The following is a 19,690-nucleotide window of genomic DNA, read 5'->3' as shown; positions in this document are numbered from 1 at the left end:
CTTTGTTTATTTATGTATTCATCAATTTATTGAATGATTAGAAGGAATACTAACTATTGAAGATAGAAATTTGAGGTCAGATTCTCTGTTTTCTGATCAATATTCCTTGATGCCAATGAGGAAAAACTGTGCTCTTATGGGTCCCACACCTTTTCTATAAAACTGAGGCAGGTTTCACTTAAACCTCACCTCCGCACTGTGACTTTTTGCTTCGTGCATTCCAAGAAAGTCTGAGATCTCTTGGAGTCGTGGTGATGCCTGCTTTCCTCAGCAACCGCAGCCCTCCCACTGGGAAGTTTAATGAAATTATTTGTTCCCTTCGAGATTGATCTTTAGTGACATTCACATCTGCTGGAGGAGGATGAGGCGGTATTGAAAATAAATTGGCCTTTTCAGTTCTTTGTGGCACTAACATGTTTTAAAAAGACGATGTAATGCTCACAGTCATAGAACAACACAATCCTGAATGTTCATAATAATGGCATTGATAGTAATATGGTCAGTGGCAATGAATTAAGAAACATAAAAACAGATTTTAATCGTCAAATCAAAAAAATTCAAAACCTTTGGGTCATGTAAGCGACATTTCATCACTAGTTACATTTTTAAAGTTGCTATTGTAGCCACAGCTGCCCTGAGGTAGACTGACAGAAGCACATCATGTCAATTTCCGCCATCGGAATCTACATTACACAATTAAGGTTAAGAGGCAGGGTGAAGAGTCTTGCCCATAGACACAACAACAAAGCACCCTAAGGCAAGTCCTATGGAGCAGGCCATTGGGGATGCTCAGATCATTATTATGGCACGTGCAGGTTATATCTTGTGGCCTGTGCGTTGTTTTACGTAATAAATCAAACAAACTCAATAAATACGAGTTCACTGCGGTGACTTGGTGTAAAAGTCAGGCGCAGGGAAAGAGACACAAACGCACCTTCACCATCACGAGCCTATAAATAAGCCCTGTGAGATTTTTACAGTGCGCCTCTTAGCCCCGCCCACACGGTGTCGGGGAGATTAGTGATTTTAACTCTTCTGAGAGCTGCGTCCTCACTGTACACGAGCTCAACTCTCTATGAATTAATAGAAGCATTCATCGGTGCGCCTGCGTCAAGAACCCTCAACAGGTCTCCGTTGTCCATGTGGGAAGTGCGCTCATGCTGGCGATCGTTTCACTAGAGCGCGCGCCTGTGGAGAACTTTAAAGCTTTATCCTGCGAAAGTGCGAGGTCCGACTGTGGGAAGGAGACCGCTTGGTGACATCGTCCAGGGAAGGTTAATTGATGGGACCGAGGAAATAAAGACTATTGTGGAGCTAAGGTAAGCGTTTGTCTGCACGTCATCCGATTATCAGTATATAATCTCCTAAAAGCCATTGTCTGTTGTTTGGCACGGGGTTAATTAGCCTAATAGCCTTTTATACATGTGCGTGTTTTAGGTGGCTGCGTTATTTCCGCCAGAACAATAAACTGGGTATTATTATGTCTACATGCATTAAATTATATGGTGAATTAACTGTTATATTTCACGTGAGGTTATTAAGTGTGAAGTTTTGTGAGGCCTTTTGTAACTTTCTTCATATTATCTAATCTCACCATGTTCCATTAGGCTATTACAGTAAATTAAATACTGACTAATTGTTAAAATTGGTTGTTTTTTCCCCCCTTTCTTTCTTTCTTTCTTTCTTTCTTTCTTTCTTTCTTTCTTTCTTTCTTTCTTTCTTTCTTTCTTTCTTTTAAAGCCAATTAGACTATATAATCAATCGCTCATGCTCATTGGGTTTGAGTGTGCAATACTAAAATTAGTCAGCTTTGAAATTGTAAACAAAAAGGATAGCTTCTTGAGTGATGAGTCCAGACTCTTCACTGCATCCAGATTCCACCTCATTAGATATTCAACCTTCCACGCACCACTACGCCTAGATCAAGATCAAATTAATCTTCAACCCAGGTCTTAAAGTGTGTTAATAGAGATAAATTGGACTAAATTGTGTCTAGGGCTGGGTACCATTAAACGATACCAGTAAGTGAAAGTATCAAAAGCAGGTACAGAAAATATTATATCTATGAGACCACGTCTTGATGCTGTTGGTCCAAGAACAGCTTTAAAAGAAGTTATTTGGTTATAAATGGTCTTGTATGGAATACATTTACATTGTTGCTTTGTTTTATGGTTCTAGACGAGAAGTATTTTAGTATGGTATTGAAAAATTATTGTTGAAGTAAACCAAGTATCGTTTAAGTACCGATATCGGAAACAAATAAACAGTACCCAGCCCTAATTGTGTCTATGATGAGTGACTGTCTAAACCAGAAAATCTTCTAACTTTGAATGCATCGGTAAAGAGTAAATGAAAATATATCTCCTGTTTTTGTATAGAAGAGAAGTGAAGTTTACATTTTAAGATAGGCTTTTACAGAGAACGTACATGGCTGTCCAGACTGGTGTGTAAAATAAGGGTAAATTATTTAATTTTCAATAGAATAAGTTGGCATGTTGCGTACTGAACTGGTCACTGCGTACAACTACCTGTATCTTGAAAGTAACGCCTGTTGAATTCTACTCTTCTGCGTCAGGGACTGCGCTGTAGATGTGTATGCGGTTGCCAGGTTGAGTGATAGCATGCGGCACAGGAGCTCGGGGCCCAATCTGGATGAGAGGCCCTTCAGACAACCACTTGACAGAGGAACATAATGCCCGGGCTAACCATCAACTTGGCTGTGAGTGCAACTTTCCAGCCTGCATGATCCCCCACCCCGCCCCTGGGGATGCTCTATTTCAGGCCAAATCTTCACAAAGATTATTATTAATGCGAGCATGTAAACTTAATGAAAGAGTCTGGAAAGAGGGGACAGTGAGCGATATAAAGGGCTAATAATAAGTCCGCATTCGCAGACATGGGGACATTTGTCTGACTGAGATTGAGTTTTGTGATTATTCAATGAGCACAAACTGACACACCTGCACTTTTTAGGGCTTGTGTTGCCAGGTTACCCCAGCAACATGCATGTGGGAAAAGAGGCGAAGACAGAGGAGGGTCTGCAGGTAAATAGCAGACGACCTATAAGCCCGAGGAACAAGAGGTCGTGTGAAAGCCTCAGGGCTGCTGAACTATGGCCTCAGTTATATTTACAGAAGAGGGTTGTAGAGCAGTGGGTCTCATGCTGCGGTGCGCGGACATCTCCTGGGAGTATTTTACAATTTTATGTAGTTAAACATACGGTATACTTTACTATTTGGGTTTCTGTTGTAACACTTTTTCATGCTGATTTTTGTGGGTCAGCTACAGTATTGAACTGTTGTTTTTGTTTTTCCTTTGTAACGTTGGCATACAGAAGAAATATACCATCTAAACTGGCCATAAAGCTGGTTTAATAAAAATGTCTTTAGGCTAAGGAAATGCCAAACATGTTTTACTATCTACTAAATGCCTTCATGTGACTGTGGTTCTATTACTCACTGATACACACTTTTATTATACTGTGTGCTGAAGAATTTTGTATTAAAAGAGATTTATATTCAAATGCTATCAAGTAGTGTTTGCAGCTTTGTCATGAAAATCAACATCTTATAATGGCCCTATACCTGATTTTTTTAATTGCAAACAATGAAAGGGGAAGCCACTAATTTCAAATGTTAGTTGTGGACCAAACTCATACGTAACTTTCCTTATATATTTGTACCCTTTTCTTTATAGGGACAGGTTTAAAGGCACATTTCACCACTTGCGGGGTAATTTTTCAGGGTCACATTCACAAAAATGTTAGAAAAATAGCCTGAAAGTTCATGAAATTGATACAAATGTTCCCAATTTGGTGCACACTGTTTTTCCCACAAACGTTTGAGTTTACATTATACTAAAGGAGTTTCGTAGTCCCTCTGGGGGTAACACAAGTGTTAATGGGATGATTGGAGGGTCTCTCGTCTCCCCCTGGTGTCTCTGGCCAGAAAACCACAATTGTAACTTGACGGGCACCGGACCGGAGCCACCAATACACACTAATGGAATCACAAAGAAGAAGCTAACAGGCTAACGGGCAAAGCTTACAGTGGGCTAGCACCACTTTAAACAGTATTTACAGCCAAGTTTTAGTCAAATTTCCATCGTGTAATTGGATGTACAATATCCTTCTCTGCCTTGGCCTTTTCTGTCAGTATAGCATTTACCCTCGGACAATTAATACTTTTAAAAATCACAATTTGCTATGACACCTGCAGTTGCCTCTAGGGGCGAGAGTTACTTAGTACTGCTTTAATGATAATGTTTTTTTGTTTTTTTACCAGACTTAAATACTGTTTCCAGCATCATTCTGAAGTGGATACATTTCCTTAGTAGTAGTATGTATAATTGTGGTTCACACTTCTTGAAAATAGTTTTCGTCTTCTTGAAACCTAGTGTCTCTGTCTCTAGAAAATCACTTTCCAATAACAAGCGTAAAATCCTCTGATCATCTCTTACTGTAGTTTGTGTAACAGAGCATCAGCAACATGTTTTTTTCCTTTCAAAGCTTTGCTCCGTTTTTACAATGTGACCGCTCCGTGAGAACTTAAATACTTCTGTTACCTTTGGAAGACTCCTTTCTCATTGTAGCTTGAGGCCAACATCCCTCCCATTAGCTTTCATTATTACCTTCACCAAGGTTATGTGATCAGCTGCTAAATTATAATGGAAAAAAGTAGTCTGCTGATTTTGATTAAACTTTGCTAAAGTGCACTTCATGGGCCAAGGACAGAACCGTTAAAAAGTGAAGCAAATCCACCGAAGGAGCCAAGGCTTGGGCTGTTATTGCGTTTTGTAACATTGACTTTGAGCTGATTTTCCTAAATTACAGTGAATGTAATTATCTATTTTGCACGTCCTTGCTTTGCGGTCTGAGATGTCAAAATGAGAAAGACAAAAACCTAGTTGTATAACGTGTGTGTGTGCATGTGATGTGACCCCCTCTTTTTGCGCCTAATGAAGCCATAATCTCAACGACCAGATAACATCGGTAACTTCTGCTTTCTGATACAGGCGTCACTCCCCTCATACTTCACCTGCACCTCTAATCTTTCTCAATACGTCTCATGAATTTCTGTCTAAACCCCCCAAACATGATAAAAACGACAATTTATTTTCCCTTCAGTGGTCATGAGGTTATACCTGATTGCCAGATCCCAATCTTGTAATGAATCTAATCTTTCAAGTAACGCTTTTCATCCCAATTTTAACAACTGTCCTAAAAATAGAGCTTGTAGTTAAATGTAATCTTATCAGACAAACCGAGAGAGATGGGGAAAGCAGTTCCTTCCTGAACGCTGCAGATAAGGGTTAGACAGCTGTCTGTTGTGTTAACCTGTCACCAGGAAACGGAGCCTTATCTGGGCAAGGTCATTTTTTAAATCTTTTAATTAAAGCAAAGAGATGGTGGTTTGATCTAAGTGCTTCGATGCCATTAGCTTTTATTGAACAAACATGATACATAAATCCGGCACTATTTCATGTGAAGAAAAAGATTTGGCTTCTCCTTTTTGGTAGATACTTGGATGGATACAAAGCCTAAAATATCTCAGACTTGTTTGTAGCCAAGCAGAGTACTCCTACCCAAAGGCAGACTGAAATAACCCAATCATTTTTAATGGTCGCATGTCACTGTGACATTTTGAGAAGGCCATTTAAACTGGAGCTTTTCAGCCGGCGCTTTGAGTGGACGATCAGAGCAACAAGCTTTATCCACGGCTCAAGTCAGAGAGAGAACAGAACTCTTCTTTATCCATTGTTATATTATACAATTATATATAGCTGTCGTCTATATATACCACTATACTACCACTATACAATATATATATATATATATATATATATATATATATATATATATATATACATATAGACCACTATACTACCACTATACAATATATATATATATATATATATATATATATATATATATATATATATCAAAACATATTGCTGACTTTGAGTGCAGACCAGTCTTTATTCTTTATATTGTTGAAAAATCTCTAAATCTCGACAAGTTAATTATGTAGCTGTAGCATAATTTCAAACGAATGCTTCATCGGTCTTTGTTGGCTTTTGAATTGTCCAAAGTGAAGACTTAAACAGAGCAGCTGACGTCCCAGTGTAGTACCATATCATTAGAGTCTACCCCAGACATGACTCACAATGGAACACTGTTGACTTCTTCTCAGAGCTGTTGTCACTCCAAACAAGCGTGAATCTTGACAACAGATCCTGCGTGTTTAGTGAAAATACCCCCGGTACAGGCAGTGACCTGGCTTGGCACTGTGCTCTACCTCTGCGTGTTCCTGAGCTGGTGTTGTTGTGTGCCGCTGCGCAGGTTTCCAGAGCGGTGTGGGATGCTGTCAGACCAGCAGTGCGAGGCTGAAGGAGCATGGTGAAACACCAACCCTTGCAGGTCTATGAGAAGCAGATCTTCTTGTCCATTATCACTGGCATCTATGGTTGCCGCTGGAAACGCTACCAGCGTTCCCAAGACGACAGCTCCAAGGTAGGCTTTCACTGACTCACCATCACTCACTGTGTCTGTGCCGAATATGTGAAAAACAGTCTTGTTATTTAATGTATTTAAATGACAGTTCAACTCTTGATGTGCTGATCATCTGGTTGCAGAACATCAGAGAGAAAAGAGCATAACGTGGTGAAGTTGGTATTTTAGCAGCTGAAACGAAACTAAAAGTGATTCCCTATTTAGATGGATATAATGCTTGCTATTTTTTACCAGTAATACTCATTTACAATACACGTAATTACTCATTTACAATACACGTAGTGAATATTATAATGCATATTTCATACACAGTTTGCCGTTCTCTGCTCCAGTGGTCCCATGCCTGGGATTGTAGGGGAGCTTTGTCTGGTCAGACAGTCGGGCCAAAAGTAATATTATTTGAGCAAATTGATCAGCATATATATACGCACATCACCTAGTGCAAGGCAGTGAAGTGAAAAGGATGCACACTTACTCCAACAAAATGTATTCAAAACATTCCGATCCACGTGTATCTACCTCTGGCCATCATTTCACTGTTCACAAATTTATTGGTTTAGAATATCAAATATGACTGAGAAAGTGCTTCAAGATTTTTAGTTTGAAATAAATGCTGATTGGGAACTATTTGTATGTTTTCATACATTTGTGGGGTCTGTTGTTTTGGCCTGGAGGGGCTTGACCTTTAACCTCTGTGTCTTATCACCTTTAAGACGCAAACACATCAACATCCAGTATCCAAAACACCGTAAATTATGTGGCACTACATTTCTTGTATTACCCCTGCCAAATGTGTATTTTATACTCCACATCCCCCTACCTCGAGGTTCCTGCCAAAACCTTTACAAAATGATTACCCGTACCCCTGGTTGGGAAACACTGCTGTACACTTTACACAGGCTTCTGTTCTGATGCTTATTTTTTTTTACAATTATCAAAAAGAACACAGTGCTGCAACAATACGTCATAGTCTCAGATACACACACGACAATTCCTTTGAAAAAAACTCATAAATAAAGCAAGACATGGAAATGCACATCATTGTTATGTAATAATACTAAAGATTCTTGTAAAGTCTGTTTCCAAAACAAACCCAGTCATCACATTTCCTACAGCCTGGATTCCTGAGGGTGTTTTGGAGAGGCCCTGGCTACTGGAAACATGAGCGAGAGAATGTGAGCAGTGTGGGGATGAGTGAGGGAGAGCCAGACGCCCAGCTGTGATCCAGAGCAAACAGCCCCTCAAGATACAGCTACTGAATAACACTGTGGGGATTTAATGCTGATGATTATGAAGAAACAATGAGCGAAAGGAGACGCTTCAGAGTCGAGGGCAGAGAGTCTAGTGCTGCAGCTGCTCCCAGCTCCAAGCTAATGATCGGTCTGGTCACAGATCGACCACTTGCGTTACTCTGCAGTGTGGCACTAAACCTCTATATTCACTCACTCTATAGCACACTTAAAACGTATCCATCTTCACTCTTGGGCATTTTAATCTATGCAAACACTTTTTAACATCAAAACCTTAGTATGATATTTCAAATAAAGACCAATCCATAAAGAAGTATTTATAACTGTTGTAATCATTTCTTACCAAATATATAGTGCCCAAAGTACTTTAACATTGCATCCAGGTAGATAAATACACAAAGTCAGATGAAACAAATCAGCTGGACATTTCTTGATGTAGATGGACAACGTTATGTGATTAACCAAATCATTTCTCCAGGTCAAGTTGGCAACTGAGTTCTCACTAGATGGCAAAATGAGCGGTGATGCATAACAGTGCACAGATGTTAAAGATTACTCAAACTTATTTTAGTTCAATTAAACAGGAATCCTCAAATGGACACCATGTTTTGTTTGATTGGAGTTTGTCTATTAACATTGGCTGATTTAATCACAGCCTCATGGTGATAAACTACTGCTGTAGCCACATATGCCCTGGGGCTGACTAACAGAAACTGCCCCTCTGACCTCCATCAATCACACATTTGACCTCACAGCCAGGTGTCTCTCCCACCTGAGTCACATGTCAGTTATATCAAATATCTCCACTTTATTGAAACATAGCTTCAGTAAAGTTTTCAACACAATATCACAAACATTCTAGTATAATATGCACCGTCTTGTAAATATGGTTTGGGTTACCTCGGGTCATAGTTGTGTGTAAAGCAAAAATAATCCTGTTGATTTGGTATTCACACTTTCACTGAGCTGATTGCAGAAGATGGAGCCGACAACGTGACTCTGGCTCAGTGCCAATGTTTGACCTCAGTTTAGCAGATAAACCAATTAAAACAAGCCCGACCCAGCCGTCATTTCTCACATCAGTTTGACACGCTGTGGAAGGGAGCGCGTTCCTCTCTCCCGCCTCCGAAAACCCCCCCACAGGATTTCAACTGAGCCACAAAGGCACAAGTGACATGACTTCTTTCTGTTCACTCATATTTATCTTCCCACCAGTGCGAGGTGCAGCTACAGTGTGTCACAAAGCTGGTAAATTCTCAGCAGGACCCAGGGCCTGACGATCATATTCGACACATTCTCTCGCTTGGTATTAACCGCTAATCCTGTTAACTACTGAAGAGTCCTTGAGTCCTGCGTCCCCATGAGAGCTTGAACCTGCTTGTTGCTGTAAGCCATAGGACAAGCTGTCGAAAAACTACCTCCCTGTAGATTCTTTTTTCAACCAAGAATCACTTTTACATTTTTATAATGTCAAAGTACAAGCTTGCAGACCGCTAATATGTTCACAAAATTCAACAATTAGTTCCCTATGTTTTTCTTTTTTCCTTTTTACTACTGTAGTCAATATGTAAAAATACAAATAAATACCTCAGCTGTTCTGATACACATTACCGCCATCAACGAGTTCAGATCCATCATAACAAGTCTGCTTTTTGTGTATTGAAGAAGCAGCACAACAGCACTACCATTTGGTTATTTGGTCAACAGTCTGATATCCAAAATGACCTATTTACACTGAAAATGTATTGTTTGTGTTGTGTCTACAGTGGGAGTGTTTATGGTTCACCATCCTGTGCAGCTCCTTCTTCCTCCTCCTCTTCTGGACCTACTTCTGGCTTGTGGCACAAAATGACTTCAACGACTTCAATTGGTATGCTACGTCACGTTTACTTTTTACCACTTAAATATGTAGATATATATTTGGACTTTTCCTCTTGTTACAGGTCAGTCTATAACCGCACTGGTGAATGGACCGACGAGACCATCCCCATCGTGGCTTCAACCACTGTGGGAATTAGCTACATAACATTCTTAGTGGTAAATACTTTGGTATTTTAAGTAGTTTGCACAGTGATAACATGGTAGGCCTGTCACAATAACAAAATCTGAAGTTCGATATCTTGAGGCAGGAAAATGTTGATATTATTTAAGACTTTTTAATGCCACAGAAACTAACTCTAAAGCTGAAAAATGACAGTAAAGCTTTGTTTGAAAAGCGCTTAAATCTTACTTTGGCTACAAAAGAAGTGTATTACTTTAGAAAAATGGCAGGAAAATGTAAATAAATGTACAGACAATTGACTGTGAATAACTTCAAATTATAACAACACCGCCCAAGAAGTGGCTTCCTGTTTCGATACAGCACACCAAAATAAAAGCACCATCTTATTCATTAGTTACACATAAACACTTAAAATGTGTGTATTTAATTATATTCTTGTAATGTTGCAAATACCTGCTGAACTAATCACTGAGACGAGCTGTGTGCTTTTATTTTGGCGTGCTGGAGCGAAACAGGAAGTAGCTAAGTAGTAAGTAAGTAAGTAAGTAAAAGTTATGATTTGAAGTTATGCACAGAGTCAATTAGAAGTGGGCCTTATCATATTGCATATCGTCATCCCGATATAATTTTTTGAAATCGTTGTTAACACGATATAATTTAAGTTACGCTCAGCTCTATCAGAGCAACATAAACACTGACTGTAGAACACGGGGACAGGTGCTTAAAAAGTAAAATGAAATGAAGGATGTAAACTGCTTGAGTAGATCATATTTGCGAGGAAATTAAGGAAATTAAGGTCGTAAGGCTGGAATTTTGAAGTAATTTGTCCATTGTCAGTTATATCGTCAAATATATCGTTATCATGATATTTCTTTTTTATATCATGATATAGATTTTAGGCCATATCGCCCTGCTCTACAGATAAATATTGAGCCCAAAAAGTATTGTTTTTCTGCCATTTATTGAAAGATAAGTCAATATAGTAATTATCGTGACAGCCCTATAACATGGCAATGGGACATAGAAGTGTAATAACATGATGATAATTTGTACATACTAGTCACTCAAGGTAATAGGACACAAATGTATGAATAGTTTTAACTCTGCTCTCGTCTTTTTCAGATTCTAGCGCTCTTCCACATCTCCCTCGGCCAGCAGCTCAATCTTTTTTGGTTGCACAAGGTATTGTGTAGCTTTTATTCAAAATATTATCACTTTTGATTTGGCAGCACGAGTTTTTCCTCAATGTTCCCTGATTGTAATACACGTTTACTGTCATTGCAGATCGGTGTGTTGGCGACTTTGGCCACCACTATCTCTGGAGTGGTGTCCGTGGATGACATTTGGGGAGATGAGTGGGAGGTCCTTTTTATTTCATTGCAGGTTTGTTTACAAAGAAAACCTTTGAATCGCCTTGCTTAGCATCATATCACTTGGGCTGTTCAAAACTAGGTTAAATTGAGATTTCATTCTGACAAGACTCCAACACACATTTCTGTTTGTTTTCAGGCCACTGCACCTTTTCTGCACATTGGAGCCTTGGCAACAGTCACCGCTATGGGCTGGTTGGTTGCTGGATACATTGTCCGGAGACAGAGATCAAGTATGTCGAGTCATTTCAAATTGATCTGAATGAGTGAGAGCTTTTCAGAATCTAAAGTTGCCCGTTGCCTTGTCGGTCAGATTTCCAGATGATGGTTCTGGCGGTGTACATCATCATCCTGGCTGCTCTGTACTTGGCTCCGCTCTTGTTTACCTGCCCCTGTGTCATGGACCGACACAGCCTCAAACCACGGCCAGAAATCATCGGCCGGCGGGGAGCTCCCATGGTGAGTTGGTGCTCTGCCAGAACCCCCTGGTCTGATCCAGTTAATGGTCTAAATGCAAACTGGATGACCCTTGTGTGCAAAAGATATTTTTTTATTTCAGTTATTAAATATCTAAGAACAAATTAATCAGTTTCAGCCAATACAGTCCGTTCTGAAAAATAATAGGATTAGCAAGGATTTAAAACTCCGACCCACGTTTAGCTGTTTTTTAGCAACTTAGATTGAAAGATTCTCTCAATATATGTGTATCATGTGCAAATATTATTAAACATGTTAAAAGACCAGTATTGGACCTAAAACTCTGTGCTTCCCTGTGGTATTCCTTAAGCAATTGAGTCATTTCTTGTTTTCCAAGTAACTGTCCAACAAGCTAAAAAGAACCCCCTGAATCTACAGTTTAAAATTTTCAATTTAATTGATTTCGCTCTATTGACAATTGTATCACACCTAAAGCTCAGGCAGAGAATCAAAACTGTGTTAGTTTTGTCATTCACCCACTGCCTGTGTATGAATGCACTGTGTGAACGAATGTCTGGAGGGGCTGATGGCACAGATTGGCAGCCTTGCTTCCTTCTACAGTAGGGGCAGCTGTTGCTACAATAATAGCTTACCACCACTGAGTCTAGAGTGAATGAATTATGACTATAGTGTAGCGCTTTCAAAAACTTGTCAACACAGGCAAACCAAGTGCAAAGCAACTATAAGGCATTATATTTGCAAACCCTCGGTGCAAATAGACAGTATTTAACACTATAAAGCAGAAGTATTTGTGTTTGTAGAGCACAGCCACACTGTTGCCAAGCTGTCCTCCCCCTGTGAGCGCGAGGCGGTCCACAACACACTGAGCTGTCATTTCACAGCTGGGCAAACAAGAACCGCACCATTGCCATTTTCAGTAAACAAATGTCCAATGACGTGTATTTCAAACTGAGGGATTTTACAAATAAAGAGACATTTTGACATATTCCAGTATTTTTTTTTCTTTTTCATGAAAATACCTTTGACCAATAATACTGTACATTATTCTGGAGCTCATGCCTTTTCATCTGTGTTTGCTGAAGATGGCTCCAGAAAACACCGTGCTGTCCTTCAACAGAGCACTGCAGCAGGGGGCCACCTCCCTGGAGGCAGACGTCACCATCAGGTCAGGAGTGCAGCTATACTGACATTTTCTCAACACTATATCGATTGAGGCTTTTTATATAATACTCATTAAGTTTGTATAACACGATATACGAGCTGGATTGCAGTACTTCTGATTCAAACCTTATAGATTAAACTTTCTGCCGCACAAACTGTCACTGTGCTGTTATCCTTAGTGTGGATGGTGTCCCGTTCCTTATGAGAGATCGCACTCTGAGGCGAACCACAGACGTCAGAAAGGTCTTTCCATCCAGACAATATGAAGACGCTTCATTCTTCAACTGGACAGAGATCCGCACTCTCAATGCTGGACAGTGGTTCCTGGAGGTAAAACTAATAATGAATTTATTTCATCATTATCAGAAAGTCCCATTAACATCAATGTTTATATTCCAAGCACCCAAACTTTTAGTCTCACCCTTTGAGTGTTTCAGTTATACTCTGAGTAACCCCTTCCTCCTGTGTTCATAATAAAACTAAAACACAAAACCCTTAAGCCATGTCCTCAACTGATATTTGGATTACCTGAATTACCTCTATATACAATTCGTAAGCTTGGTTTGTACTTAGAAGTATTTACTCCCAATGTACACTGCATGAATCTGCGACTGTTTTCCTGCTCTAGAGCGACCCCTTCTGGACAGTGGCCACCATCACACCGAAGGACCAAGCGAGAATCGAGAACCAGACGGTGTGCAGTCTGGTGGATATGCTGCGGCTCGCTGCCAGAGCCAATGCCTCTGCTCTTTTGAACATCCGCAAGCCCCCTGCCCAGCACCCCCGCGCCCGGAGCTGGTTCATGGACACTCTGTGGGCCGTGCAGAAGGCTGCCATCCCCACCAAGAGGGTGAGGACTGTATGTCGACTTTCATCTTTCTTTTCGATGTCCATAGTTACTGTAGATTTCTTGGTAACTGTCAAACATTATGATTGCAAACCCACATTAATGAGCTACAAATTCCTTTTTACTGATATTGTCAAATGCAAAAGATAAAAAGATAAATGCAAGGCACTTTTGGTCATGCTCAATGTGGCCCTCAGTCTTACTGTATAACTAAGTTAAACCAATATTACTATTAGCTCATATTAAAGTATCAAATCACAGACAGCTAATATTTTGTTGTACTGTTGGTTTTATTATCAGGGCTTAACTGTTTTGGTCAGCGGCCACAGTGGCCAGTGGTTTTCTAAAGTCACTAGTCACCAACTGATTTCACTAGCCAAAACTAAAATGTATATTTAAAACTTCATTCTAGTGTCAACGTCATCAGTTTAACATAGAAAACCCAATAAGAAATCAACCAAAAATATAATCACTGTATTAAATACAAGCCCAAGGCAAGTTGTAGACTACAGATGAAAATTAGCCATTGTGGCTAACTCTGGCATATTTACATGTGGACCTTGAGGACTCAAGTTAATTAATATGCACTGTCCCATCTTAAATAAATGAATATATTGTTGGTGTAGGCTACTCAGCCTGCGGTGCCGCTTCACTCACCGGCTTGGCACATGCTGGTGCACATGACAGATGCAGACCCGGTCCGAGAACGAGATGAGACAATTAAGCTTGAGTAGAGAATATTTAAACGCTGCAGGAGAGTTATAGTGCAGTAGAATGATGTTCAGATGTCAATGAGAGGGCACTGAAGGAAAATGAATGGGAGCAGTCTGACCCGCCACAGCTCAAATCTACCCGCATTTGGCCGGTCGGCGGGAGCTAATGTCAAGCCCTGCTTATATTAGCAGATAACCTTGTAGTTTAACCGCAAATATGTTTGTTTAACCATAATTCAGTCATACTCTAGGCCTGTCACAATAACAGGATTCGAGGTTTGACATAATGAGCCACAAAAATATTGCGATAAAGTAAAGCTTTGTTTGAAAATTACCTAATCTTAGAATATCCCACTATCAACATGAAATACAATGAAACACAATCTATTCAGGATATGGTGTTTATTTGTCATTATACATTAGGGTGAAAAATAAAGTAGATTAGATTAATAAATTAGAAAAATGTGACATGAAAGGCAAATAAATGTACAGATTATACATTTTGAGCTCAAACATGCATTGTTTATCTGACATTTATTGAACGATAAGTTCATATAGTAATTATCGTGACAGTCCTGGTCTACTCTCAAGTGTTAATACTCCTGGATGTGTTTAAAATGTCCCTATTGAAACCAACTTTGATTTCAAAACCACGAGTTGCTAATCTAATCACGATCATCAGAAAGTCACACTTATATATAATAGTGCAGCCCCAGCTCACAGTGATTTTTGTCTATCTTAATAGGGTAGTTTATTTGGCAATTTACTATATATATGAATCAAATAACTGACTGAGTATGACTTGTCCATGAATGTTGTTCTCGCATCATTGACTTTCTTTACAAAAGCAGATACAAAAGCCTGTCTCGTCTGACGCGTCCCTTGTGTTTGGGACAGGTGATGTGGAGCCCTGACACTGACAGGGGGAGGGTGCGGGGCTTTCAGCAGAGCACGCAAGAGAAGCTGTCAGTGCAAGAGATGAGGCAGCGGGGAATTACAAGCCTGACCCTCCACTACAGCAAGGCCAGCCACAAAGACATACAGTAAGACAAATGACCCCCCCACCCCCTCTGACAGACAGGCTGCACACGCGGGCAAGTGCTCAAAGTTACAATGTCAATAAGGCAATGTAAACTTTTCTGAACTGCCCTTAAGATTCACCCGGCCCGTGCATGTCTGATTTATGAGTGCAGAAAATGACCGTATTTACTGTGTCTGTAAAAATGCCCATTTCGATCGAGAGTTATGTGACAGCGAAGCAAAAGCTGCCAAGTGCTGAAAGGGAAACCAATATTTCGTCGCCGATGACTTGTGTCTTTCCTCGGTCCCCGCAGGGAGTATCTGGCCAACAACGTGAGCGTGACGGTGTACCCCGTGAACGAGGCCTGGCTCTACTCCACACTGTGGTGTAGCGGGGTGCCTTCTGTGTCCTCCGATGCCCCCCACGTCCTCCGAAAGGTGCCTTACCCCATCTGGCTTATGGTAAACACTTCTGCTCTCCCTCATCTGCTCCCAACACACACACACTCGCGCAAAACACAAGAGGCAAGGTCACGCAGCGAGACAAGGGGGACAGCAGGAGAGAGGACAGAGACTGACGAGGGGCCCGCGCTAGACTGGAGGGCAAGGACGCCGGAGAAACGGGGGGGGGAGAGGAGGTAGCTTCGCGGGCAGCCTTTAGCTCAGCGTGGTGCGAGGGAATAACAACACGCTGGGATGGAGGCCGAGACGGGCGGGCGCAGCTTTAGACAAGGGCACAAAGAGACCAAAAAGCAGCTGTCTGGCAGCTTTTTGCATTAGTCAGTGCCCGGGGACATGCGCCAGGGCTGACGACGGTGACCTCCAGTGGTGCCGGGTGGAACTGAGTCTTCTATCTCTTCATTTCCAACAGAGCCAGACCGCTTACTACTTCATCTGGATCGCCTCAGATCTGTTCTCCCTCGCCGTCGTCTTTGTGATCTTCGCCTTTCAGAAGTAAGTCCAAGGATATGATGAAGGTCAAAGACACAAGTTTAAAAATTGGTCTCCTGTTACATTAAAAGTTAAAACCACCCCTTAACCGATCTCAGTTTCTCCACTTTTACCCCAAATCTAAAGGCCTCTGGACGTGAGAGCTTACAGCCTATAGGCCAGTGTAAGTGCCTAATTTAACGACTAAAACTTGACCACAAGAACAAGGAAGAGTTTTGTAGGCCTTAGCTTTCAAATGAGGCTTTACCCTGTGAGCTCTCATGTAAATAAGCTTTAAAATCTGGGTAAAGTCGAACAGGAGAAAATGTGCTTGGTTAAGGCGGTGTTAAACAACATAATAACGATTATATTTGTTTGTTCATCACTTTATTTTTCGGTTTCTCACTCTGTTTGTATGTCTGCTTCAACTTCAAATCTAACTATTAATTGTCTTCTGTTGTTTTTGCCTCATCCACTTTGTCTTCCTTCTCGCTTCTTCTTTGTGTCCCTACTTGCATGCAACCTCTCTGCACTGACCCTTGGCATCTGTCAGCTATCATATGATCAGGTAACTGCTTCCACAGCATTGGCCTTTCCTCGTCTCCTGCTCTCTGCGCCCTATTGTGCACGACAGCCGGGGCCATGATCTTTCACCTTTCACCTTTCACCCTGCCTGGTTACTTCCTGTATGCCTTTTACCGCCCTGATATGTTGCCTATTGTTTAAACAGGTGGAAGATGAGCGGGATCCAGAGTTGTAACCCGGAGCAGATAGTGCTGAATGTCGTTACGCGTCCACAAACACGAGAGGTCAACATTATGAAAGAGAAGCTCCTTTTCTCAGGTACTTAGCATTGATATTTGTATTAATGACTGAATACATTTGATGAAAAGTATTTAGGTGTACATCAGAAATGTAGGCTCACCCAGTTATTGAAGGGGGTCAAGTAGATTTTTTTTTTTTTTCAGTGTATCATGGTGTCCTTTGGAAAGACACTTCATCCTATTCCCCCCTCTAACACACTCTCTTAGTACTGTTTTAGGAATTAAAGATTACTAGGAAGAAAATAAAGAGTTACTAATTCCCGTAAGTGTCAAGACATTAACCTCTTCACCCCCGTCTAACTTAATTTTCCCTGATTTGGTTAAGGCGGGGTTAAGAGGTTAACTCATTGACTGCCAATGACGTCTATAGACGTCAATCGAAATCCGAACTTGACTGCCATTGGGTTTTTCAATGGGAGCAGCTGCAGGAAGCCTTGAGCATGTCTGGTGTTAAAATCTTAGTTGTGCTGCCTTATGCTGCCACCTAGTGACTCAATAAAAGAACTACAAGTTATTTTAGTGAGTCACTAGGTGGCAGCATTGCTCTTTCATTTTTTTGGCTTTTTGGTCAGAAAACAGCATTTTGGGTGATTTCACCTATTTTCTACGGACGATTACTAAAGAATGGAAAGAGGTATACACAAACTTTTTTTTTAGATGTAAGAACAGAGTCTAATCTTTCTTTTGGTGGGTTTTGTGTTGACATAGACCTAGACCTACATTTTCTGTGGGTCTTGAAAAAACAATCAAAATCCTGAAAAACCTCTGGCAGTGGGGAGTTCTCTGATTTGAAAATGGCTGGCAGTCAATGAGTTAAAAGATCAAAAAATAATAAGATAAACAAGTCATATCATATCTGAACATCCTCTTATTTACTGGCTGGACACTCACTGTCTTAAAGCTGCAGTATCTAAATCAAACCGTTAAAGTCATAGGTGGTAAAATCTCTCAGCTGTTGCCAGAATGATTTCTAACTCTCAGATCCTCCCACACATCCCGATCGTTCACTGGAGTTAATCAGAAGCTCATCTCGCGCTGGAAGAAAAGGCCCTGTATTTTGACACACAACAGCACACATTGTCTGTTTTTCTGTTGCAAAAAGATGAATAACATAAGATGAATAACATGAAGTGCCTTTGTGTTTTTTTCAGAGCTCGGTAATGGACACAGCAGTGCAGAGGAGATTTCCCTATATCCCGAAAATGGATACGCAACATACTCACCGGAAGAGCCCATATAGCGCATTGAGCTACTTCAACTTTGAAAAAGGGAGTTTTAGACACTGAAGATCACAAGAACTTGAGAACCCATTTGTTTTACGATATATTCTTTTGTTATAATAAAAACGTAACATGGACCAGTCTAAATATATTTTCTTTTAAATGTAAGACTGTAGTCATGATTCAAGTCTTGTTTTGACTTTATCTCATTTGAATATGCTAAGAATAACCAAAGCGTTTTATGTATTTAGGAAAAAAAGGATAATCTTCAAGCTTCAATGGAAGATCCTGAAAATACCTCAAATTACCGTATTGGCAATGACTTTAATGCCCAGATTTAATTTCATCGTTATAAACAGCAGCTGTCTGCAGGAGTGACCTTGATCGTTTTTCTTTTTTACACTTTACTCACTGTTGCTCTGTGAATGGACTGCGCTGTTTTGTACATACACTGTTGTGGAAGCTCTTTTTCATTTGATTTTGAAGAGTTATGGACACGTCTGTACTACGCTTCTTTACGACTGACAGTTCATGAATTATAGTGTTGTTCACATGGTTGCCTTTTTCCTAAACTTGTACTGGACTGGATTGGTTTGGTCTTTGTAGTTTCACAAAGTCTATTAGTGTAAAAAAAAAAAAGTTTAAAAAAAAAGAGCTTTGTGCAGTTTTAGCCAGAGATCAAATAAAATGTGTTATACTTTATCAAAGGCTTAATTGTGGTTATATCACACACAAAGCAGTACTCAACAGACACATATAATTAACCTTTAAATCTACTATATTTGCCACCAACGTTTTCCACTGAAAAGTTTGTATAATGTCTTTTTTTTTTACAATGAGGTATCACATAAATTTTAATTGAAGTCCAAACTTACTCTTAACTTTAACACATTTCTAGCATCGCAAATCATCACAGGGATGATTTTCTAAGCATCTTTAACAGTACTGAAGTAATGCTACCTGAAAGTTGTGACTTATCCTTTATATGGTCGTACAGGACAGCACTCTATATATATATAATATCTAGCAAACTTACTTAACTGTAAAACTTCATATTGTTAAAAAATTGCTTGTTGGTTTAGTATTGAGCAATTTGAATGCAGTTCACTCATACTTTCTGTAGTAAAAACAAGCGGCTCATTCACCAATGATACAAATGCTTTATGTTTCTATCTATGCACAAAGGTTTGTTTTTCACACATGTCTGCTTTTACAATATACTGTAGGACAAAACTAATTGTTTTCCACTGATAGTGCTCAAAGGCTTACACACCATGGCAGAATTTTTTTGGGACTATTTTTCAAAGAATAAAGATAACACAAAAAGTGGTTGTGTGAAGCCATTTGTGGTGAAAAAACAGTTTGCTTTTTTTTTTTTTATGAAAAAAGAAAGTACCAAAAATG

At 40.1% G+C, this 19,690-nt stretch overlaps 1 protein-coding gene across 3 annotated transcripts; it reads left to right on the top strand.

The window, feature by feature from the left end:
• The first annotated feature begins 1,050 nt into the window (after positions 1–1,050).
• On the top strand, positions 1,051–18,867 carry gdpd5a (glycerophosphodiester phosphodiesterase domain containing 5a). Of its 3 annotated transcripts, none has more exons than XM_079566543.1 (17): positions 1,051–1,319; positions 6,341–6,511; positions 9,528–9,631; positions 9,705–9,798; positions 10,886–10,945; positions 11,048–11,146; positions 11,273–11,366; positions 11,447–11,592; positions 12,654–12,736; positions 12,912–13,062; positions 13,361–13,582; positions 15,190–15,335; positions 15,627–15,774; positions 16,184–16,266; positions 16,796–16,810; positions 16,973–17,085; positions 18,218–18,867. In XM_079566543.1, exons 2-17 carry the CDS (start codon positions 6,395–6,397, stop codon positions 18,304–18,306), a joined length of 1,764 nt encoding a protein of 587 aa, XP_079422669.1. In that variant the 5' UTR covers positions 1,051–1,319; positions 6,341–6,394; the 3' UTR covers positions 18,307–18,867. The 3 variants fall into 3 exon arrangements, with proteins under 3 accessions (XP_079422669.1, XP_079422668.1, XP_079422670.1); XM_079566542.1 differs by having other exon boundaries at positions 13,361–13,591; XM_079566544.1 differs by lacking the exon at positions 16,796–16,810 and having other exon boundaries at positions 13,361–13,591.
• Positions 18,868–19,690: the final 823 nt, after the last annotated feature.

The sequence above is a fragment of the Gobius niger genome (assembly GCF_951799975.1).
Source record: "Gobius niger genome assembly, chromosome: 11".
Taxonomy (NCBI): Eukaryota; Metazoa; Chordata; class Actinopteri; order Gobiiformes; family Gobiidae; genus Gobius; species Gobius niger.
The sequence above is the reverse complement of the archived record's forward strand: the minus strand, read 5'-3'. Positions and strand labels throughout refer to the sequence as shown.